The 25,414-nt window shown below is 41.1% G+C and overlaps 1 protein-coding gene across 1 annotated transcript in view; it reads left to right on the forward strand.

Moving 5' to 3' along the window:
- Window positions 1-25,414, forward strand: part of MATK (megakaryocyte-associated tyrosine kinase) — a 92,100-nt gene that overhangs the window by 18,126 nt on the left and 48,560 nt on the right. The window contains exons 2-9 of the mRNA XM_067557238.1: window positions 2,622-2,856; window positions 4,062-4,176; window positions 12,836-13,054; window positions 13,151-13,443; window positions 15,897-16,079; window positions 16,981-17,212; window positions 18,448-18,608; window positions 19,749-19,868. Of these exons, the coding sequence (XP_067413339.1) occupies window positions 2,622-2,856; window positions 4,062-4,176; window positions 12,836-13,054; window positions 13,151-13,443; window positions 15,897-16,079; window positions 16,981-17,212; window positions 18,448-18,608; window positions 19,749-19,868 (1,558 nt within the window). The remainder of the gene's footprint in view (window positions 1-2,621; window positions 2,857-4,061; window positions 4,177-12,835; window positions 13,055-13,150; window positions 13,444-15,896; window positions 16,080-16,980; window positions 17,213-18,447; window positions 18,609-19,748; window positions 19,869-25,414) is intronic.

Below are 25,414 nucleotides of genomic sequence, written 5' to 3' on the forward strand. Positions count from 1 at the left end.
ATAAAAAAAGGAGAAACAGTGGCGGCGGCAGAATGCGCTGCGGGGAGCAATACTCTCCGCCGAATCCTGGCCGCCGTTACCCACATTTCGGCGGCAGGGTTTCTCACATGCAGAGCCGGCCGGGTTGCTTTTCGGCAGCGGTGGGAAGGATTTCGGCGGCAGTCATCTGCGTCTTCACTGGGGGGGTGGGAGGGTTCGGCGGCAGTGTGGTAAGCTTATTTGGCGGCGGGGGGGGGGAATTTAGGCAGCGAGGGGTTTCGGCGGCGGGGGGGGGGGGTGGAATTTGGCGGCAGCGGCAGGTACGTCTCGCGTACCACCAAGCCTTCCTCCGCGTACCACTAGTGGTACGCGTACCACCGGTTGAGAACCCCTGATATAGGTCATTTTCCTTCGTTTCTGACTTCTAAGATATTTATGTGTTACCAGAGCCTGTTTTTTTTTTCATGGTCCTCACCCTAGTCATACCTAATTTTGTCAGAAATGTCCCGCTCTTGTGTTTGTGATTGGTCAACATACTGTCTTTGGGAGACCCTATGACTTTGATTTGCCAGCAGGGCAATGTCATTTCCCATATGTCATTGCTCCAATAAATTTTACAGTACTACCAATAGAAGCTACAAATAAACCATGTCTCTGCTTATTTGTGTTTACCAAGAAGCTATATAGCAAAGAAATACATATTTCCAAAAACTATATATTTTTGAACTTCATCACAAAGATGGATTTTACAATAACCACTCTTGGTTTCATATTTATGATCTTTCCTTGTTTGTGTTGGAACAATTCATTTGCATTAGCTCTTTGAATTTTAGGAGGGTGGCTTTTAATCATGAAGTTTTAATTATATTTTAATTTGCTTTCATTATGTTGAGTAAGCACCCCCTTGTATGTGTGTTTGTCTACAGATGCTTTTATAAATAACCAACCATTGAGAAGGTGTTTGGTCACAAGAATGCTTTATCTTGGTTTCCATTTACATTTGGAGATTCTCTTTCTCTCATATACACACACAAATATAAAAGTGTAAAAACTTAGCATCATTAATGATATAATTTTTGTCTTAATTGGTATCCTTCCTAGGAAGAAGGATGACTGTATCTGCAAAACACATCATTTTATTTCTCACGCTATATAACTCTTTTTAAATGTACCAAACAGTCAGTAGTATAGTATACACAGTTTGGAGGAGAAGAGGATCATGCAGGCTCTTTAAAATAAAACAGCAATATTGAATTCAAAGTGAAGAATATTCTGCATACATATATGTAGCCCTCATTAATTTTAGTTTTAATGGACAAGTATGATCCTGAGGCATTATAGTACCTGGAACGCCTTTGATTGGAAGCACAGTGAGAGGAAGGATGGGCCAATGGCTAAAGTGCTAGCCCTGGGAGAACCAGCTTCAATTCCTTCACCTCAGACATTCTATGTGATCCTTGGCAAATCACTTGGTCTTCCTGTGCCTCAGTTCCCCATCTGTAAAATGGGTTTAATAATATTTTTAGACCTTCAAGGGTGCTGTGAGAATAAATTCACATGAAAGATTGTGAGGTGACGGAGGCCATATAAGTACATAAGATAGATAAGAGAGCATATTGGCATACTGCTTCTATAGTATTTCTCTTGATCATCCTTCTCTGGCAGAAGCTTGGAGTGGCAGCTCCAGAAAGAGCCATGTCCAGGTCACTTTTGCTAGGAACAAGTAGTAAAGCTTAAAATGAAGTGGGGAATTTTAAGTAAGTTACACTTGGAATAGTGTGCTTCAAAGAGTTGTTGTTGTCTGTCTTAATGGACACTAAACTTAAATTGTGGGGGTCTTCTTTCTTAAATGTTGTTGGCTGCAATGTCTTTGTCTTTAGAGATTGATTAGCGTTATCTGTTCTAAGCCTGTATGGTGCTGCAGTGTTAACATGTTGATGAGAACATGTATATTTAAACAAATGCATAGAAGGCTATAAAAGAACAGTATTTAATTTGTGCAGAAAAATGTCATTCGTTGGAGAAATAACCAGTGATGAAAAGTAAACTGAAGGAACCTAAATCCTATCATCCTTGGGCCAGATCTTCAGCTGCATTACTTAAGGATATGATCTTTTGTTCTTAGCCCTATTGTTAGATACAGTTCTGTGTATACCCTAAGTGTGTTAGAGGTGGGAACTTTTTCCTCATATTATTTACCCTTGTACTCGAGTATGATGATTGTGCTATGGATATGTAATTGCCCATGCAGCAAGATATTTGTTGAATTGGAGGACTTGGAAGAAAGGGTTCAAAATGGCTTTTTGCTGGATCAAACCATGGGAATTAATGTTTTAAAATCAGGAAAGGTAGAACTCTCCATTTTCCCCAATAAAGTTGCTAGTTGATCAATCAATGATGGTGTGAGATTGTACACAAATATTTTTTCTTAGTGCCCTACCTCTTCGCATCCTTCCGTTCTTTATCTTAATTCCACTTTTGCTCAATCATAGCATTTCAGTATTAATCAAAGCATACATAGTGTATACTAGCTTGAGTGATGAGATGAAAATGTAGTGTCAATAGATTTTGTGTACGAAACCTTGGCCAGTTTAAAAACCTTGTGCTGCCACAGACTTTAAGTTGTTTGTCTTCTCTTACAGCACTCAGCCTGCCACAGCTTATTCCCACCCAGCCACTGCGGCGAGCTACACTGTCCAGCAAACTCCTGGGGTGGCACATGTGGTGACACCATCTTATGCTCCCACAGTGCAGGCTGCCAGGCCAGTTGCAACTGTTGCCTATGGAGCATACCAGTCGCATTCAGGACAGGACTATGGTTATGGAACTCGGCAGCAGGAACCTACCCCCCAGCCTACCACAACACCTAACTACCAGGTATCAATCTGAGAAACTTTTTGGGGACTTTTTAATTGGCAATTTGTCTGAGCAGCATTTATCCTCATTAATTGCATGGTATAAATTTTTGCCTTGGAAGCAGCGTAAAGATGGTAATATGTGTGATTTTTTTTTCTTTTTCTTTTTTTTTTTGGTTTGCTTTTTACTCCCTATGTTTCCAGTCTTTAATTGAAAAGGGGACAAGGACTGTCTTTTTTTAATGCTACAGGTGTACTGGCTCAATGGGTTCCAATCCTTAAATGAGGTTCCCAGGCACCAAGGTAACACAGACATTAATAATAAAATTAATAAATGGGTACTAAAGGGTTTCTTTCTGATAAATCCTCTGAGCCGGTTGGACTTGCAGGCTCTAGTATATTTGCTACCTTTTTTGAATATACATAAAAGCACTAATTTTATTTATATAGCAGAAAATGCTGTGGGATCCAGCCAAATTACTAGAGAGCCAAAAGAGATGCAAATCTGAGTCCATACACAGCTTTAAATTCTTCAAGTCGAAGGACTATCAATTTTGAATCAAGAGTTGCAGAATGAAATCTTAGGAGGCTTTTTGATAGTTCCTACTATAAACTGACTTGTTCTCCCCAGATGACATGGACAAATACATTTAAAAAAGTTTATCAATGACTTGGACTCTACCAAAATGGTTATCAATGCTTAAAGCAGCGGTTCCCAAACATTTTCCCCGCATAACCCCATTTTCAGATACGTTGTTGCCCACTACCCCAGACAGCATGGAAGCTGCCATTTAAAAATGGTGTCCTCCCTGCAGTGTGACCTCACGCACTGTACATGCAAGGTCATGCTGCAAAGAGGTGCCATTTTGCTTTACAAAAGGGCATCTTCTGGATTGCATGCCCTCGCGCACACATGGTGCCTGCAAGGTCATGCTGCGTGGAGGGTGCCATTTTGTAGAGCAAAATAGTTTCCCCCGTGCAACGTGATCTCACGCATACTGTGTGTGTGAGGTCACGCTGTGCGAAGGAGGCCGTTTTGTAGAATGGCATCCTCTGCAAGCTTGGGATTGTCATGACCCCATCTGCTGAGGAAGCAACCCCACTTGGGGTCACAAACCACAGTTTGGGAACTTTTGACTTAAAGAGTGCTTAATTTATCTATTAATTTTTGTACCTGTGTGTTCATAATCTGGTTTCTTTTTTGTTCTGTTGGAATTTCATATTCAGGATAGTTACAGCTATGGACGGTCTACATCTGCAAGCAGCTATGAGAGCAAACAGTACTACCAGCCAGCTGCTACCCAGCCTCAGCACACTGCCACAGACTCTTACTACCAGTCAAGTGAGTGCTGCAGGAACCCAGTGTTCACAACTTTAGAGTGGTGGTTGAAAGTATGTACGGTACTGCTAGGTTCAAAAAGTTAAACCGTTTATTGGCAGCAGGGTATCAGTTGTGGGTAAAGTGTCAAAAGTAGCCTAATTAGACACTCTTTAGCAACTTTGGCAAATGCCTTAAATCTTCCCTTTAGGATGTGAAAAATGTCTATGAAATTGCGGTGACATTTTCATTTTTTCCAGTTCATTAAATGCAGGGCCCCCACATGGTGGGGGAAGGGTATGCTTTACCAGGGCCCGGAGGCCGTGGGAGGCCCGGCCCCGGCTGCAACCCCTGTTACCATGAGGAAAAAATTGTTCATGGCTCATGATATTGTATGTATGGGTTGAGGGATTGTGGTGTGGGGGAGGGGGCCCGTGTTACAAGTTTGTACTAGGCCTGAAAAAATTATGCTTGGGCCCTGATTAAATATCATAACTTATGTCTCCAAAAAGATTTATAAGAATCTGAATGCACAAAAAATATTTCGCTTCATACATCTGAGAGAGAGAGAGCTGTTTACATATGACATATTCTGATAGAATATAAATACAAATCATAATGGTGACTTGAAACCAAGTTGGAAATACTGTTGTTTATAGAGGACTGAATGTGATAAAAAATGTAATTTATAGTATTAAACTTTGGAACATCATTCCTTTCATGAGTTAAGTGCTCCTACTCAAACGTCAGATGAAAAATAATTTACTAGGTGCTCATGAGTAGTTACAAAAACTTAAGCCCATTCCTCAAGCCTCTGGGTATATTTACATATTGAAATATAATTAAATATAAAAAATATACAGCATGCCTGATTTATAGAGAAAATTATAGTAGAAAATGTCAGGATAGTTTAGCATTTGAATTGAGGAAGCAAAAAGCAGAAAACTGACACCCATGCATCTTTGTTTGCACACAGACTTTGCTGTGAATTAGGATTCTCTTTAAAGCTTGGGAATTCTAAATGTTTGTTTCATTTTTGTGACTATATAGGTTCTAGTGGCCAAAATGATAGCTTTAAATTTCTGTGGATAACTAAAATCTCTTTAGCTTACTGGAATAAGCCTGCATGAATCTATTCATTTATTATTATTATTATTATTTATTATTACTACTACTACTATAGTTCAAAGGTATTAAGTTCATTTCATGTTGAAGGTATCTTTAGCATTAAATCTTTAGCATTAAAAATTCTTCATGTTGTTTTGCTGCTTTTCTCTTCAGGTTCAAATTGGGTCACTGTATTTTCAGAACTAGATTCTTTCTGATCCAGAGTTTTTTCATATTTAACAAAGCTATTTAAATAATTCTATTTAAAAAGCAAAACAGATATACAATATTAAGCATTTTGTCATGAAGTTTTGCTCAAGGGTGCTTTTGGGCTAGTGGCTTTTCAAGGGTTCTACAAATCCATAACACACTTAAGATTTTATGAGCAGTTGCTGTAGGTAAATGGACATAGGAAACTATTCATAGTAAGTCCTAAAATCCTTTCTTAGACAGAATTTCAGTTGACGTTAATGAGAATTTTGCCTCATTATTCTTAAGGCCCTGAAGTGGAGTGATACTTCCATATTAAGGTTGAAGTTGACTCCTAAAAATGAATACCTCTGGCATGATGGTTAGATCAAACGTTTCAAGAACATAGGATTAGCCATACTGTATGAGAACATTTGTCCTTCAACTCTCGTATCCTGCTTGTAGCAGTGATTAAATGAAGCTTTAGAAGAAGGCAAAAACCCTCATAAAACCCCCAGCCAATTGCTTGTATTCATGGGCATGAAGGAAGGATTTATTCTTCGCTTCCTTGGTGATTCTTGAAGGATGAAATTTGACTATCCACATCTTAGCATATGAAACTACAAATTATTATTGGTAATACATTTATCCAGATCCTGTTTAAATCCAGCTGCAATATTCAGTTCTCTGGCTTCTTGGGGCAATGAATTTTACAGGTTAACTACATGCTCTGTGAAGAAGTTTCTCATATGTGGGTCCATTGGTCAATCCAGAAGACTCACTGCTGGGTAGGTCTCTCCCACTCGTCCACAGAGGCAGCTGGCTCAACTTTTTGGTGGCAAGAGGAGGTTCTGATAACCAAATGCAATCGAGCTGCCACTGTGCTCAGAGCTAGCTGTACTCAGCTTCCCTCCTCTGAAGCACTTTGCTCTTCTTACCTTCTTGGCTGGCTCTTCCAGATTTGCTCCCACTGCTGGGAAACCATCCATATCTCTTGAACACTTCTCTGTCCTGTTTTCCTCCACTTTGCTGAAGTGGTGATTGTGCCTCTGACGAGGTGCTTCAAAGACGCTTCTTGGCTGGGTTGGTCCTGCTTCAGCACCAGAGAAACACTTCGGCACCAGCAATAGCTCTTCAGTGACTGTTTTTCTCCTTTATCCCATTTCAGGGAAGTTTCCCAGCAATGGCCTTCTTCTTCCTTTGCATCAGCACTGCTCTGCACAGGTCTGCCATTTTGTAACTTCTTTTCCCTCAACTTCAAGGTTAGAGGAAGAGCAGATCCTGTAGGGAATATGCATTCTAGTAGAAGTCAGCCATTTCCACTTTCCTGGTAGTGTGTGGGGCTGTGATAAGGGCCTTCTGCAAAAGAGACAGCAAACTGTCTGTTAAAAGTGTTGCTGCCAAAGGCAGTAAGTATGCTAGCAAGTCAACTCAGTGGCGTCTGGCCATCTACTTCCATCCTGTCTTCTCAGTACATTGAAGTTTTTCCTTCAGGGCCAAATTTTAATTCTGTCAAAAACAACTTGTTACAACGAAGGCTTGGTATCACGGGAATAATTATTTTAAAATTGTTTTTAATTGTTTTTCCTCCTTGAGGAAGAAAGTCAACATCCAATTATTTGAAAGCTATAATCTCTCCTGGAGCTCTTAGAGAGGATTTAGATTTTCCATACCCCTTTTATAGTCATTAGGGACCACCCTCAATTCAGAAAGAAGTAGAAGAGCCAAATGTTGTGTTCCCCATTCCTTGGTTAAGAGAGTTAAATGAAGATGAAAAGATGAGCTCTTAATCCCTTTCTCTGGTTCATCTGAAAAGGAATAGCCATCTTTCCTCTTCACCACCATTGCCAAAGAGGAAAGATGGAATGAAGGCCAAATCCAGAAAATCCAGGAAGTATAGAATTTCCTCCTTTTTAAGCTAACGTAAACTCCTTGACTTGGACACCGGATGACTTAGACAACTTCTAAAGTGCAATTCTACTCTTGAGTCTTTATGTTATCTACACACTTTGTTAGATTCCATGTTTGTATCTTATTGATTACCAAATTTTCTCAGTTTACAAAGAAAAAAATACTCTGTGATTGACTACTAGCTCTGCAAACTCAGCCTGGGTTCTTGGGAGTCTGGTTGGATTATTTTTTCCCTGGGTGTGTCATTGAGAGTAATATATATATATCAAGCCATATTCTGCCCTCAGTTAGATCTATGCAACTCTATTAGCCTATGTGAAATTTGCAGCGAGGTCTGGTAGGAAAAAATATTTCTAAACTGTGTAAATTTCATGGGGGGGCCACAATGAACATGGAACAGGACAATGACATTTTTTAGCCACTTTTCAGAATAGAACTGCATTTAGGAAGACAACTTGCACTCTGGAGATAATGTTGACCAAGCATTCTTGTGTCTCAAAGGTGCATTAAAGATGAGGAAATCCAAGGGTAAAGCAGTATTCACTAGTCTCTTCAGAAACCATGGATTCAGGACTTCACCTACCAAGAGGTTCCTCTGCAAGACTTATCTTAAACTCTACAAGATCTAGGAAGACGCACATACAGAATTTTAATATATTTTCAGATTGCAGCTTGTTTACCCTGGCACATATTTACAGAAAGATCCCTACCGCTGGTATTAAGGCTTCTAAATTTTTTTAAAATGCTAAAGTGAAGAGCAAGAGTTGCCTCAAGCTTCAATGACTTGGCATAGTATTGTTCAAGAATCCTCTATCATGGTTAAAAAGACTTCTTCACCTTGAGAGGTCTGTCCAAAATAACCAAGAGCTTTCGTTCTTGCTTGCTCTGACATGAGATTCTCTGGTAGATCTCTGCAATGCTATAGCACGAAGAAATCTGTGGTTCAGAATGTTGAACATGAACTTGACTGCTAGCTCAAATCTCACCCAACTTTGTTTGGATGTTTGTTTGGATGTTCCTGAGAAAAAGCTTTAAGAACTCTTCAAAATTGAGCAGTCTCTTCATAACTGAAGCACTCTGGGAGTCACTTTTTGAAATACTGATGTCACCCCTGATATCAACCTCTGTTTTTGGTAAGTCCTGAGCTTGAATCCAGGCCTGTTGGGTTCCTGGAAAGCAGCCTTGGCTATTGCACCCACCAGTTCATCCTGTTACCAGGGAATTCACAGACTTGAGTGGGCTAGCTTCCAGGGTTCTGCGATCTGCTTTCTGATTGGCCACGTGATCGTAACTCTGGTTGGTTGGTGACCATAAATAAACTTCCTGCTTCCTTTCTGCCCTTGTCTGAGCATCAAGCCATTACCTGCTAATTGCTTTTAGGGCACTGTTTGACCCTACTTTGCCTGACCCTGTCTTGTTGTTCCATCTGATCCTGTCTTGCTACCTTAACTGACACTGCTAGCTACTACTCTGTAAATTCCCCTTGGACTGGATCTCCTGGTTATTGGACCGCTTGCATGAACTCTGACCACTGACTTGGATGGACATCACTATATTTCTAACCAGCTCTTAATTTTCTTCATGCCTTCAGACATGAGAAATACGTGTGCAGTCCCTCAATGAGGATGTCCCTGGGATCATTTCAGGAAGAAGGATTCTCAGAGTCTCTTTAAGCTATGCCAACTGCTGGCCTCTCACTGTTTTGGGGGGATTCATATTTTGGTGGCGGGATTGATGCAATCAAGGCAAATAGGGACTAGAGAAATGGTCCTCAAACTTTTTACATCACATCTCCTCCCTCTCACCACGGAGCAGGGCTGTGGTTGAGGCTGGGGCTGGGAGCAGGGCCGGGCCACGTCTGGGAATGGGAGTGGGAACAGAAGTGGAACTGCAGCTGGCAATAGGAAAGGCGGGCGCGGGGCAGAGCATGGCCTGCTGTTCCCCCCACCCCCAAAAAATTCTGCTGCACCCCCGTAGTGGGGCATGCCCCACAGTTTGGGGACCTGGACTAGAGGTGGTAAGTGAAGATATCTGATAGTGTTTCATCAAATTCCACCTTTTTTTTCTTTTTCTTTCCCTCAAATTGAATTGAAAAATTAGCAGTGCAACAGTCCATTCAGAACTTAGAAAAACTAAAAGTAATAGTTCCAGTTCCTCTCCAAGAACAACAGGAAACTGTTCCAGAGTTGTGATGTCAAACTAGAGGCTTTTGCTGAATCTCTCTTCTTTGAATTAGGAAAACATGGCTCTGAAGGTAACTTTTTAAAACCCAGAATCTAGATACCAGTTATTGCCTATCTCTATTTCCCCATCCAAACAATTTTCTCAAACTTCATGGTGTTTGAAATGTCCAGATTATGAGATACAGATGTACTGTTATTTTGACAATCTCTCACTGAACAAAATAGTTCAAAATGCAGAAAGGCTTGCAAGATGCACTAAATTCAATGCAACTTCTATGGCAACATGGTTTTAGTGTCTATCCCAAAAGCTCATGGAATTCCCTCAGAGAATGACTTCCATCTCAGGACAAAATATCTCTCATCCTGCAGTACTGTAGTCTTACTCATGGACAAATTCCAGTAATAATTTTGGCTAATTCAGTTTCATCCTGTATCATCAAAAATTATAGTATGGGCCATAACTGACCAGAATCTTAATCCTTTTGCAGAAACTGTTTAATGGGAAATTATTTACCACTGACCTCTGTAAGATCTCCTCTGGCAGAATTGGAACTTCCAGCTACATAACTGGATCATGTGTTGACACTTCCGAGAAAATGGTAGTTTTGGTGTTTGGGAAGTTCCTTTAGGCAAACCTTATTCAAAGCCACACCAGCTCAAGATGAAGACAGATGCTTGTCAGTTTGGGTACCCAAGAAAGACGTGAACCCTCGTACTGCAAGTGTTCAAAAAGAGAGTCATTAGCCTAAACATAACTGTCTAAAACTCAAAGCAGTTTCAGTAGTTTGAAAATAATGCCCAGTTCTAGTAGAATGATGATAATAGGGAGAGCTGTACGGTATGTGCACCAACAGGGAGGTACCAAAAGTCATTAACAAAGGATACAAACAATGAAACATACTGCAGCTAGTAATCGAAGCAACTTCCATCAAAAAAGTTAAATCATCAAGGCATCTGGCCAACTCATCGATTGTCCCTAGCGTACTAGGAGCTGGACCAGACTGTGTCCTGAGGTTTACATCAGCATGGGATGCTCCACACTTGGATCTCTCTACCTTTCAGACAAGCAAGACCCCTAAGATCTTCTCAAGACAACAGAGAGGCTCTTGCCACATGGACACCATCTTCATCTCATGGACTGGTCAAACCTGTACATCTTCTAACCAAAGGTGTCAGGAAAAGTCAATTAGGCAAAGCAAGAATGGTTCTTTAAAGCAATTTTTTGGCCCCAAAGGTTTTGGTTTCCTTACCTGATGCAAAGAACCACCCCAACTTTCCAACGTCTCTTCTCCATCCAGTTTTTGAGACTGGAATGCTTGGAATTTGAGGTTAGGTATTTTAAGCTTTGCATATTTTCAGAAAACAGTGAGGATCCTTTTTAAAATCTAGGAAGAACTTTACCTTCTGGTCTTATCAAGGTATTTTGAACATATTTTCTCATTTAATGTAGACTTTGCACTGTAGGTGTAACACCACTCTCCTATGTGGAAGCAGGGTTCGAACCTGGACATCTGTGTCTTATTGCATGAGCCTTTACTGCTTAAGCTAAAAAGACTGAGCTACTGTCCAAGCCTGTGGTAGGCTTATCCACATCTATGTGACCTAGCTGCCTCTAGAGGGGGACAGAGCACCACACCAAATGGGTGTGAGTTACACAGACAGCCTCTGGCACCTTCCAGTTCAGCCATATCAGAGTTCCTTATCGCCAGATTCAAGTAAGGCTTAAGCCCTATTATCCTGTCTTTTCCACTTTCAGCACTAAGATGTCTATCTTCAGGAAGGAAGTTAACAGTAATGCTCCCAATTGTCACGTGACATTCTTTAAAAGCTATATCTATTCCAAAGAATATTTCATATATTTTAAATTTGGAATTTAATCTTAGTTCTACAAGCTACAACAAAGCAATCTTTAAACCCTTATCCAAATGTCCTTTTTATATACATTTGCTTCAAGCAGCCTTATTTATGTACACTCTCAGCTGATCAAATTTCACCATTTGGGAGCATTATCTATCTGAACAGAATCTGCATATTTTTCCAAACAAAATAGTTCTCAGACCTGCTACAGAGACTGCCTTTCATTCATCTTTGTCTCAAACCAATTAATCCAGCTGAAATTGCTGTATACCCTAGATGTTTGGAGCACTCTAAAATATCACTTGGGTAGAACCAAATCATAGAAGTCGGATGCATGGTTTGTCTTATAAAGCATCTACAAGATAGGCAAGAAAGCCTCAAAGCTACAATTTCCATATGGATCAGACTGGCAATGAAGCAAGGATACCTCACACCTAGTAAAGATTCTTCCAGAGGATTCATGATGCACACCATAAGGCTGAGCTCACCTTCCTGGACAGAAAGCAATGGTGCTTCAAAGCAGGAAACTTGCAAGGCAACTACGTGGTCTATGTATGTTCTTTCACCCAACACTGAAAAGTTTGACCTCAGTGGATACAGCCTTCGGCAATAGGGTTCAACAAGCTGCAGTTGATATACAATAGCTTAATTAAAAAATTCTAGTGTATGTGGTGTCCCCTGCCTTCCTTTTGGCCATTATTTTGTTTCTGGCAACATTCATTACCTTTACTGCCTGCTATATCCCAGCAGTGAGTCTTCTGGATAGCTGGATGGTCTTTGTGAATGAGAGAGGAAAATTTTTGGTTTCTCATAGTGGGGACATCCACCAATCCAGAGGGAACCCTTCCTAGGTCTAGTTTTTAAAGTATGAATTCTTTTTATAATCATCTACTGTTTTAAGAAGAGAGTGTGTCTTATTGGTGCATTAAAAATATCTCTTTCCAGTTTTAACCAATTTGTATGAAAGCTTGAGAATAGATCTTCAGGGCCATCTCCTGTCCTGCAACTGGTTATTGGAGTTTCCCTTTTACACCTGAAATCAGAGCCAGCTACCTCCATGGATGAGTGGGTGGAACCTACCCAGCTGTGAGTTCCACTATGAAAAACCAAATTTCCAGGTAAGGGAAAAAAAAGTCACCTCATTTACTGTGGTTTTTTAATTTACCTGCTATTAATCTGAGTGACCTCTTGCTTTTTATTATCAAAAAATGCAAAAGGAAAGGACTGATCCTTTATTCAGCTGTATCTTTCACTTCTTTCCAGGCTTATATGTTTTGCCGTCTCTCATCATATAAGTTGTACCCTATTGCTAACCATCTTCAGAGTCCTGTTTAGCAAATATGTTAGTAGTGATGAGAGATGACTGTAATCGTTTAGAAGCACATGTATCTATCTTCGTTTTTGCAAGAGGATGAGCTTGTGTGTTTGCTTTCTAGGCTCCAAAGGTGGCTACAATCAATCTAGTGGTATTTATAGTCAGAGCCAGCCCCAGAGACAGGTGACTACGATTAAGCCAGTTCAAACAGTGAGCGCCACGTCTTCAAACTACAATGCCTACCCAACAGTAACAACTGTTCAGCAGAATGCACCTCCCTCCTCCATCTCCTCGTACACCTCCTCCTCTTCATACAACTCCACTTCTGCATCATACTCTGGTAAGGAGGTAGCTGTCATGCAGGTGTTGCACTGTAATTCTCTTTGTTTAGACTATAACCCTCATAAAATTGCTCCCTTTTCTTTCTGCCTGCTAGGGTCAAATTACTCCAGTTATGATGCCACAGCATACACAGCAGCTAGCACTTACTATCAACCACCTCAGCAGCCCCAGGCCCAGCAGCAGCAGCCGCCACCCCCCCCACAGCAACCGAAATCCACGAGCTCTTCTTCATGGAGCAGCACAGGGAACAGCACCAACACCAACTCTAGCAACAGCTTCAGCAAAAAAACACCTTTTCAAAACAAACAGCTGAAACCCAAAGGGCCCCCTAAACAGCCTCAGCTTCACTACTGTGACATCTGCAAGATCAGCTGTGCTGGTCCACAGGTTAGCAATCCCCTTTACCCATGTGTCCACTCTCTATAATTTGCACTTATTCCCCAGTCATATAGTTTAGCAGATGCTGCTGCAATACGTTCTTTTCAGTGGCTTAATGGTGAAACATCTCAGGAAATAGATGTAACCAGTCCCCCACTATTGCAGAATGTAGCTGTGAGTGTTGTGGTACACGAGCCTTATCTAAATGCCGGGTAGTGTGCTGGATGTATGGTGAACTTGGAAGCAAGTGCTGTAGACTCTCCAAGCATTAGGTTGTACAGAATCTAGCTTTCTGTGGATTTTCATTAATGTTCAGATTTTAAATAGTTAATGTAGGATTATTTTACTACAGTTTCTAGAAATGAGGAGTGTAAATATCCTAGGCACAACTACTAACAGTTCCAATAAAGATCAAAACAGTCCCTAAGCCCACCCCCTAAACTGCCTGGCCACCTTTCCGCAGCCATTTCACAGGCTGCTGCCTTCAGCCTGCTGCTTCTCTGCTCATAGGCAGCCTCTGTCTCTCTCCTGAGCCTAGTCTCCCTGATCTCAGTTTGTATTTTTCCTGGTTTTTTGGCACTATGGAGGTTTCTACTGGCTGAATGCTAAACTGGATAACGCATTGCCCTCCCTTGGTTAGATCCTTTCCTTCCAGCTCAGCCAAGGTGTGAGAAAAGATACTTAATAATGAGCCAGCAGGTTCTCGGAGGCTTAAACCTATGTAGGGGAAAGAATATTTGAAACAAGTTGTTGCTCAAGACACTTACGTTTTTATACACTGATTTTATTAGACATGTTTATTAGAAATGCGTATGTAAATGCCTGACCTTTTTTTAAAGCCATAGCCTCCCTCTGCACTGTTTGGTGTTCTCACTCATTGCTCATTGCGTCTTATCTCAAATTTAGATTGTTAGGTACTTGAGGCAGGGGCCTTATTTTTTTTGCATTTTTACTGTCAGACACCTAGTACATTCCTGGGAGCTATTTTAAAAAAGAATAATAGGCTTGAATATAAATCAGAAGCAATGTTTGTCTGCCTCTGTTCTGGAATCATCTGCTTAGCTAGAGCATGTATCAGTTAACTAGAGAAGCAGACAGGGTCCTTTGAGAGAGAGATTATTGTCTCTTACAAACTGGCCTATAAGGTTTTAACGCAAGCTATCCTAAGAAATACCATATAGACTTTTGTGGTGGTGTCCCTCTTGCATGGTGACAGTAAAGTGTAGCATATCAACAGTCATATTGTCCAGCTCTGAAAGTATGGAAGATTCTTACGCAGCAGAGAGACACTGCAATGTAATAATAATGTTCTGTTCGTTGCTTCTAATTAAGAAAATAAAACAAGCTAATTATTAAATTTTTCTATCATAGCATCACCCAAGTCAGGATTGGGCCCCAATGTTCTAGGTTCCATATAAATACAAAGGAAATGGTCCCTGCTCCAAAATGCTTAGTCTGAAAGCTTCTTAAGTCCAGTAAAGGGAGCTACCATTTTTAGCATGATTATATTCAAGCTGTAGGAAATGCATCTTGCCATTGGAATGAATGAGAAATCTGAGCTTTTTATAGTTTTTTATAGTAAGCTAATTCTTATAGATTGGCTAATGTAGTTGTAATACTACTTTAAAACCAGCATTGTAAAATTCTGTTTGTTCATTCACCAGGATCACATTATAATTTTATAGTGGGTAAGTAAAATATTATGGTTCCATCTCCCTACCTCCCAGTATCATGATGATGATGATAAAGGGCAGGTGAATAGATTTGTTCCTGGACTGAAAACATTTCATGCCCATCTTTGTAGAAATACTTTAAACCATTGTTAAACTAATATTTTTTAAAAAAAAGAATTTGTTACCTTAATAATAATTATGATAAGCTTTGTTGTCCCTTTAATTCCAATGGTGACATACATTCTCTGTGTTTGTCTACTTCTTAGCAAGAGGACCAGTCAAATATCAGTAAAATAATTTCCTCTGAGAGACCAGTTTGCCCATAGTATAGTGATAATTAAATGTACCAGACAGTTCTAAAAACTGGTATTAAACAATATTTGAACCATTCTTTCTGTTATCCTGTAAATATTGTAGTTATCTAAGCCTAAATGGATTTTGTAGTTGGACATTGTCTTCTGGAGGAAGTAAAGTCATATGTGTGTGTATTTTTGTATATATAATGTATATGAAATCCACATGCGCACCCATATTTGCTACACCTAATAAGAACCTGTTTGCTTGAATCTGTTATCTTGTCATGCTGCTGCTGTGATTGGTGTTAATGAATGCAACACTCCACAAAAAGACTTTGAGTTGCACACATTTGTACCCTTAAAGCTAGACAGATTATGAACTGTCTCTGCAGATGAATAGTTCCAAGGAAATGGTGGGATTATATCAGTATATCACATTGCTGCTTTTCAATGTATTTCAGTGTATTCGCTGTATTTCAATGTTTGACTGCAGACTTACCGGGAGCACTTAGAAGGACAAAAGCACAAAAAGAAAGAGGCAGCTCAGAAGACGGGTAACCTGGCAAACTGTGGCCCTCGTGGGGTACAGACACAGCTTCGATGTGAGCTCTGTGATGTCTCCTGCACAGGAGCAGATGCCTATGCAGCACATATCCGGGGAGCAAAGCATCAGAAGGTATGATAGCTCAATAGGACCATGGACGTTTCGTGTAGACATATAGTTTGGAATATCTGATTACAGAGGATGCTGGTTTTCTAAAAATGTTCAGAATAGCTCACAGGTACCTGGGGAACATTTCTGAGAAAAAAGTTGAAGTTGAAATATATCCTGCACTTCAAGATTTGATTGCAGTAGATGATTGGCTATTCAGAAAGCCCTTGAGCACAAAAGTCTACATTACCAGGTTGCTTCAGTGCTAAGCAGTGTACTAGGATACTGTGATATCAGAAACTCAGCTTTCTTCTTTTTCCCCTCCCATGAATGGTAATGGGCTTTTTGGTGCAACTCATGCTTAAAATAATTCTTTTTTCCTCTCAGTAAAATAATCTCTTTTGAAGATACCTGTTTTCTAGTTCTCCTTCAGTGGGTGCGGGGGGCAGGTGAGGGGTGGGGAAGGAAGATTGTTTTCATTCTTTGAAAGTTTCTTGTTAAAGTCTCATCTATATTGAGACATTTCCCAGCAACAGTTCTCCCTGATCAATTGCAAGTTCTGTTATTATTCAGAAAAGTCCTGGCAGTTGAGACACTATGCTCTGCCATTCTGTAGGTAGGCATGCCCCTTGGTGGGAAAACAGTTTAATACTTTTAAAATGTTTTGCTACGGAGCACGCCTCTGTCTTTCAGGACCACCTACAAAACTGTAGATGTTATAAATATAATATTACAATGGAACAATTCATCTAAAGTGTGTTTGTAGTATCACTTAATTTTATTATATATTTTTATTGGGTGTGGAGATTACTTCTGTTTTCTTGTAAACATATACATTTTTCCAGGGAAAAGTTTTATAATATTGCTGTTAACTTCTGTCCCTTTCTAGTCCTGCCCTTTGATATGACTACTTCATGTATTTCAGGTTGTTAAATTGCATACTAAATTGGGGAAGCCCATACCTTCAATAGAGCCTGTAGTAGTGAACTCTGGTTCGGGAACTACCATTGCTGCGGCAAGTAAGCCAGCTGCCCATGCCCCTGCAGCCACATCTGTTACACTGACAAAGCCAACAGCTATAGCAACTAACAGTACAAGCAACATAAGCAAGCCAGTGCTAGTGAAGAAACCAGTTGCATCAAAGATAACATTTGCAGGTATGTCTCTTTAAAATCCATTTTTAACTGTTCTTGTTTGTGATGTATTGTCTAAAATCCATCACCTGAATCCATGAATTACAATTTAAAAGATGCGGTTCTTCCAAATGCTTGCAGGTGGGGCCTTTTCATGTTCCCATCATTATTCAGGAAAACCGATCAAGGAAAAGTAATTGCACATCAAGCTCCTTAAATGACTCTGAAAAAAGTTTATTTTTTAATCACTTTGCTTCTAAAATCTAAAGCTGCAGCAGTCTTCTTCTGCCCCCAAAAGTGCTCCAGAAGCAGAACAGGGATTTTTGTTTCTGTACAAGTCTGATGGCTTCCATATTTGCTTATTTCTTCTTTTGGACCCTGATGTTTGAGGAAATGGTGGGAGGGCTTCGTCTGGAAGTTGCATCGCCTGGCTGTCCTATTTTAGCAGACTGTCAAACATTGGGAATTATATGTTGTTGGAATCTGTAGAAATACTTTTGAATCTTGATATTAAACTGATTTTTATCTCTCACTATTGAGCCTTTGCCTCTTTTAATTTTTTTTATATTTAAGTTAGCCTTTAAGTACAAGAGTTCCCTACCAGAGAGAAATGCCTCTGAACAGATTATCAGACAGGGATACTTAACAGCAACTCCTGAACACAAAAAACCTGTAACATTTGGCAGCAACTTGTACATTTAGAATCTCCAACAGTGATTTATTTGATCATCAGATCTAAGACCTGGTAAATTGGAAAACAGCTACTGGGAAATGCACTGTAGTTGTTGAAGTTCAGGTCTGTTGCTTGTTCTCTTTTGAAAGAATTGCTCCTATTAAAAGAACTTACTTACCTTTACAGTAGTCTAGTCTGCTTGTTTATGGTAAATGTTGTTTATTTTAAAGTTAATTATTGGTTGTTAGAGAGTAAAAACTTATAGTCTGAATGGAAGGCTGATAAGAAAAACTTGCACTTAACTAGCAATGTGTAACTTTTAATTATTACGATAGATATGGGAATTTTTGGTGTTAGTGATTGTATAGTTGATCAGTAAATCTTACCCAGTTATATTTTTGGCAGCTGCTATAATGACAAAAAGCTCTGCAGGACTAGCCATTGGGATATTGTCATTTGGCATTATAAAGAGAAATTAACAATGATATGATGGATTTGTAATACAAAGCACTGATAATGAGGATAATGATACTTTCACAGATCATAAGGAATCAGGTTGGTTATTAATCCAGCTCTCTTTATTCAGGGACTAATAAACTTCAGGCAACAAGCATCAAACTGGAGGAAGTGAAGGCCATGCAACCAAAATCAGAGCTACAAAATGAGCAGCCCACACATGATAGCTCTGGGGATGACCCTGGAGGTTTACTTGATGTACAGCCTGTGGGTCATGACTATGTGGAAGAGGTAATGCTTGACAATATTTTTCCACAATTCACAAATGATTAACAAATCAGTCACAATTACAGCTGTATAATGTGAGGCTTTGAAGTTCAGATATACTTAAAGCATGGTGGTTTATGTATTTTCAACATTGAGCATCCTGAGAAAAATAATCTGGCTGCTGACTTCATTCTTTACCCTCCATTTCATCTTGTGTTGAATAACTGTGGCCCAATTTTCACATCTGCATTTGGGTGCCCAAATGCTGGATTTAAATAGCCTATTAAAGAGTCCCTGTTTGAGAGCTGTGCGTCTGCGCTGCCTAATACAGTTTATGAGGCTGTGCCAAGTACCAAAATCATTTAATTATGTTTCTGTTAATATTTTAATTCGTCTTTAAAATGTTCCCTTGCTCTTGAATCCCTAGTTCTGTAAAATGAGATTGGAAATCAAGATTAAATTTTCAGCTGTATCATTTCCAGTGGAATTTTGTTTACTTCAGTGTTCTGTTTCCCATCCTTGCTATGATGATAAACAAATAGTGATAAACAAACAGAAAACAGTTTTTGAAGTTTAAGAATCATTTATGCTTGGAGCCATGTCTCCATGAGCTGTGACCTGGGTCAGAGTCACCAGCTTAACAAAGGTTGGGAACATCTTGGTGCTGCAAGAAGTGGTGGTGGTGGTAGTCGTGATTCAGTAGATGATGCTCTTCACTTTGAATCATTACTGCACAAAAATCCTAGCTTGGTGCTAAGGTGTGTGGTGCAGCTGGATAACCCACTTTTCAAATGAGCCATAAAACTGAGGTTCTGACTACTTGTGTTCATGACAGTTGTCATGGTTTCATAAGTGTTAATGTTCTGGTTAAATTTCTTTATATATATGTTTACACTGGGCCTCCCTACATTTCTCCTACAGTTTAAATTGGACATTGTCTCTTCTCTTCCTTTCCTAAACAGCTGTGCTGTGTCACAGTGAGCTATTAAATAGATGCTGTCTCACCCAAGAATTGACTGAATTTTAGTAATGGATAAATGTACATACTTTTAAGTTCGTAAAGTGCCTTAGGATCCACTGGGATGAAAGGCTCTTAAATGCGAGATAATTTTGTTGTTGCCACAAACAGTGCCTGTAACTATTAAATTACATATTTTGTCTCAGGTACGCAATGATGAAGGAAAAATGATCCGGTTTCACTGTAAGCTCTGCGAGTGCAGTTTCAATGATCCTAATGCCAAGGACATGCACCTGAAGGGGCGTAGGCATCGGCTGCAGTACAAGGTGTGAAAGGGAATATCCTCTCACAGTGCTCTACCAAAGGGACTTGGACCGTAGTGGATTCAGTCTCAAGTCCTAAAATAGAAGAAGGGGGAGAAATCACTACTTTATTTTGTAAAAAAGCTTTTTCTAAATATCTAAGAGAGATTCCATCAGATGTCAAAGGGAATGGGATAGGTCCAGAAAAATTTCTTGCAAACATTTTTTCAGCCAAGAATTGTCCACTTCCAGATCTTCTCAGGTCTTACTATATTTAGCATCTCTGACTGTACACTCAAATCTTTTTTCATAAAAAATATAAAGGAAACTTATCCTAGATGTATGTTCAGTGCAAAAAACTTAAAGTTGGTAACTGACGTGAGTAGATTCTGTTGGAGGAAATAAATGCTTTCCAGCATTGTGTTAGCACTAAACAAATAAGTTTCAAACAAACTAGTGTAAAATGAAACTAGATCTTGCATGTCTGAATGCAGATTTTCAAAACACAACTCTAACCATTTGTTTTGTATTTCATCTGGGTGAAATTCTTGCTTTCTAAAAGAATATAATCATATCATATAAAGTCAGGTTAAATTACCAATTCACCGTGTTCTCAGGCATCCTACTGGAATATGTTAATGCTAGAAAAGACAATTTCAAGTGTTTTTTCATTTATTAAATAATTATACGATAATTGCTGAGAAACATCCAATAGAACTCATTCCTGATCCCTCTCCCTTCTCATTGGTGGTAGTTTCTTGAAGAGAGTGGGCATACTATCTCTCTCCCAAAGCACTTGTCTGGATTGAGTGTCTCCTCTTTAGCCTTTAAGTGGGGCAGTAGGGGAATTAGACATCTTTTTACAAGGAATTTTGCAGTTCAGGCAAACAGTGTGGCAAACAGTTTGCCATTTCCAGCACTAATTCAAAATGGGTCAGTCAATAGCAAAATTAATTTTGCATAGTTGTTTGGACATATAAGAAGGAGCTTAGTAATACTGTTTTCCAGGGAGGAGAGGGAAAAATCCTGTGATCACTAGAGGCAACTTTAAGTTGTTCTTTGAGTAGTGTCCTTATGGGTGCTCCACTCTAGGTGTGTCTGCCTCCCTGTGCTGCTGATCAGAGAACTTTGGTAGCAGTCTGGCTCGTCTGCCATGATGCTAGCCAGCATGTGCAGCAATCCCTCCTCAGTTCCTTCTCAACCGCCTCTGGCTAGAGACAGAGCTAGAGTTGTCTATTCGTGGATCATGAACTCTCTCTTAGAATTGTTAATTTTAGCTTCTTTTGAAACCTCCTTTTCTTTCTTTGCTTCATTTACATTTTATTTTGGCTGTTGCCTAAAAAGAAGAAAAGGACTTTGTCTTCCTTGGAGAGACACACATTCCACAGAAGTGTGGCATGTGTCAGCAGCTGAAGCCCAGATCCAGGAAGGACAGAACTGAGGCTCAAACTCCTCCTGGAGGTTGAAGGACTGATTCCATAATCCCAGCAGGAGCCTTCACCACAACACTCCACTTCAAAGGGAGGTGAGCTTAAGAGAGCCACCTGTGAGCCATTCACATAAGGCCTCTAGGAAAAGGCCTGTGAGTCCCCATAGCAAGCCCTGATGGAGCTGAAAACAATACCTGGCTTGGACAGTATCATAGGTACCATTGGCACCAAAGCAGTCTAAATCTGGTACACAGGGCAAGCTGGAATGCCTAAAGACCCAATGGGCGCAGACAGAAAAGCATCAGTAGCGCGGGGGTGTAAGAAACATAGAAGACCCTCCCTGGAGAAGGCTCTGTTGGTACAGTCATCAATATCTGTACCACCGACGACATGCCAGGCATTAACGGCTCCTGCTATCAGGTCTGCATCTCTGACACTGTCAGTAGAAGCCTCTTGGCACTGACAGCTTTCACTGGTACTGATACCCTCTGTACTGACAGATTTCTGCTGCGTGACAGATTTTTTGGTGTCCGACGCACTGGACTCTCCTCTGCTCCTCTCCAGTACTGGGGCCCTGGTACTGAGTTTACCTGGAGCCCTTGTCTCACGGATAACTTGCCACGCACCGCTTTTTTCATGGTTGGAATCAGAAAGTGAGCAAGAGGACCTAGCTTCCCAATGCTCTTCTCACCCACAGTACAGAGCCAAACTTCACCATGGACACCAGGCATATCACCCCTCTGATTCACAGCCTCCATGGGCAGCCGTTGTCTCAACCACAGGTCCTTTCCCACCACAATGGCCTTACTGAGACACCAGGCAGGCCCAAAGGCTATAGGCCTCCATCACCTCTAGTATGGCCTACCAACAGCCAAGGAAGTAGCCTCCTTCGGCCGCTGCCTTGAGGGCATCTGAGCGCCACGTGCTGGCAAGGGAAGAACCGGAGATTGAAGTTGAGGAGGAAGTCATTCCTCCAGCCCACTTCTCGTCATCATCATCAGATAAGATGGTGATGCTCCCTCTGCCATCTATGATGGATACCTTTAAACTGTTCCAGGATTTGGCATAGAGGATGGCAGAGGCACTCCAAATACCTTTACAAAAGGTGTCTTTGTCACACCACCAGCTGGTGGACGTTTTACATTCCTCCACCTTCTCCGGAGTGGCCCTCCCTGTTAATGAGACTCTACTGGACCCCACCAATGTGATAAGGCAGACCTTGTATTTGTCCCACCAATTTGTAAGAGGGTGGAAAAGAAATATGTGCCAGCGAAGGACACGGAATTCCTGTTCTCACACCTGCTTATCCATTCGATCATTGTGGACTCAGAATGATGTTGGTGACCTTTACAATTAACTAAGTCCACCCCTTAAGACTGGAAGCACCTAGCCCTGTTCAGCAGGAAGGCATACTACTCAGCCACCCTCCAATACCGAGTGGCAAGCTCTCAAGCCATGTGGGCTAAGTATGACCATCAGAACTATGTGAAGCTTAGTTCTTTTATTGAACAGCTTCTCGATTCTCACAAGGACCAATTTAAAGCTTTGGTTAACAAAGGCCAGCTGGTGGCAGAAACGTTTCTCCAGTCTGCACTTTATGCAGCTGACATGGCAGTATGTTCTATTTAGACTGCCATTGTGATGAGACAGGCCTTGTGATTTCATCTCTCTGGCTTCCACAAGCAGATCCAAACGACAGTGGAGAACCTTTGTTTTCAGGGGATGAAATTATTTGCTGAAAAGATTGATGGCTCCCTCCACATGTTAAAAGATTCAAGAGCTATTCTTCTATCCCTCAGGATCTATACACTTGGATATAAAAGAAAGTACAGCCCTCAGCCTCCGTTCAAGCCTCGCTCACAATACTTGTCCCAATAGCCATCTCAATATTCATACAGATCATATGAACCTCAGAGGAAGAAACCCAGGTTCCCTAGGAGGAAGCTGTATGGATCTCAGCAAACTCCTGCTTGGCCCCCCACCTCAAAGAGGCAGTTTTGATGGGTTGGTTGAGATGCCCATTGAATGCTTTCCTCTCTTCACGATTAAAAACTCCACCCATCCCTTTAGAGACTGCCTTGCCCCATTTCACAGCACCTGGGAATGGATAACCTCCAACAAATGGGTGCTGGAGATCATCCGAGATGAATACTCCATCCATTTCTACTCCCTTCCCCCTCCCAAACATCCTTCCCCATCCCTCTTCAGGGACCATTCTCATGGGAGCCTGCTGTGTAGGAACCATAGAGTCAATGCCCACATGTCTAAGGGGCAGAGGCTTCTACTCTCATTACATCCTGATACTGAAGAAAAAGGGGTTGAAGACCCATACTGGACCTCAGAGCACTCAACAAGTTTGTTAAGGCTCAAAAGTTCAAGATGGTAACATTATCAACAAGCATTCCTGCGTTAGAAAAAGGAGACTGGTTCTCAGCCCTCAACATTCAAGATGCATATTTTCACATCTCGATCATACCGAGCCACAGATGTTACCTCAGGTTCATGCTAAGCCAAGACCACTACCAATACAGAGTACTCCCTTTTGGTCTCTCATCGGCCCCAGAGTATTCTCCACGGTCCTCTCAATAGTGGAGGCCCACTTGTGCTCTTTAGGCATCATGATTTATCCTTGCCTGGACAACTGCCTTCTCAGCACTCGGTCCTTCACAGAGGCCCAACGAGTCTCTCAGACTACACTGAACCTGTTTCAGAATATGGGCCTACAGATTGACGAACAAAAGTCAACACCAGTACAGAGGCCAGAATTCATAGGAGCTGACCTCAACTCCATTTAGGCAAAGGCGTGCCTCCCACATAACAGGTTTGTCTCTCCTTGCTGATAGAGACAGTACAATCCAGCCTCCAAATTTCGGCCAGACATTGCCTCCAGCTCCTGGGGCACATCAGTTATCGCTTATGCCAGACTACACATGAGATGCCTCTAAACATGGTTCGGGTCGGTTTACAAGCCAAACAGAGACAACGTAACTAAACTACTATCGATGCCCACCAGGGTCAATCAGTCCTTGGACTGGGGCAGAACTCAGTAAACATCTGTATAAGAATCCACTTTGTTCAGTCTTCCCCATCTATACTTCTGAGCACCAGTGCATCTCTCATAGGATGGGACACGCATCTCAATGGTTGCACAATACAGGGCAGATTGTCTCTGGCAGAGACATGCTTGCACATCAATGTGCTTGAACTCAGAATGATCAGAAATGTGTGCACTCACTTCCTTCGGCTAATCAAAGACACACACAAAGGGTCATGACAGACAATATGTCCTGCATGTATTACATAAACTATCAGGGAGGCGCCAGGTCTCACTCCCTATGCATAGCAGCACTAAAACTACGGAACTGATGCATCTCCCACAATATGCTAATATTAGCGGCCTACTTGCTGGGAATACAGAACACAACCGCAGACTATCTCAGCCACAAATTTCCACATGACCACAAATGGGAGGTAGATTCAGTGGCATTCCACAATGTATTCTGACAATTGGGAACACCAACAATAGATCTATTTGCTACTTACCAAAACAAGAAATGTCCACGGTACTGCTCCGAAGCGGGGATCGGATGACACTCAATGGGAGATGCTTTCCTTCTTCCATGGGATGAGAACCTTCTTTATGCCTTCTTCCCATTCCCTCTAATACTGAAAATCCTGTTGAGAGTGAAGAGTGCAAAGATCAGACTGATTGCTTTCACCTGGCCCAGACAGACATGGTACTTTCCTGTCACAGCTGACACTATGTCCACTGATGACTCTTCTAGTCATTCCTTATCTTCTATCACAGAAAGAGACATGCACTCTCCATCCAAATTGGGGATTCTACAGCTCAAAACCTGGCTCCTTCATGGTTCCAGTGCATAGAGACATCTTGCTCTGAAGAGGTGCAAGAAGTGTTACTGCACAGTAGGAAAAGAGCTACTTGCCATACAGAAATGGAATACATCCCTAATATCCCTAATATATCCACCCAACTGGTGATCCTAAACTACCTGTTGACTCTCAAGAAATCAGGATTCTGTCAGTTCGCTGAAAGTTCATCTAGCAGCAGTTGCAATCTTCCATGAGCAGGTGGAAGGATATTCAATCTTTTGGCATCCAACAACGAAGAGGTTTCTC

Source organism: Emydura macquarii, unplaced genomic scaffold (genome assembly GCF_026122565.2).
Source record: "Emydura macquarii macquarii isolate MOO-44397 ecotype Brisbane River unplaced genomic scaffold, CSIRO-AGI_Emac_v2 contig_306, whole genome shotgun sequence".
Classification (NCBI taxonomy): domain Eukaryota; kingdom Metazoa; phylum Chordata; order Testudines; family Chelidae; genus Emydura; species Emydura macquarii.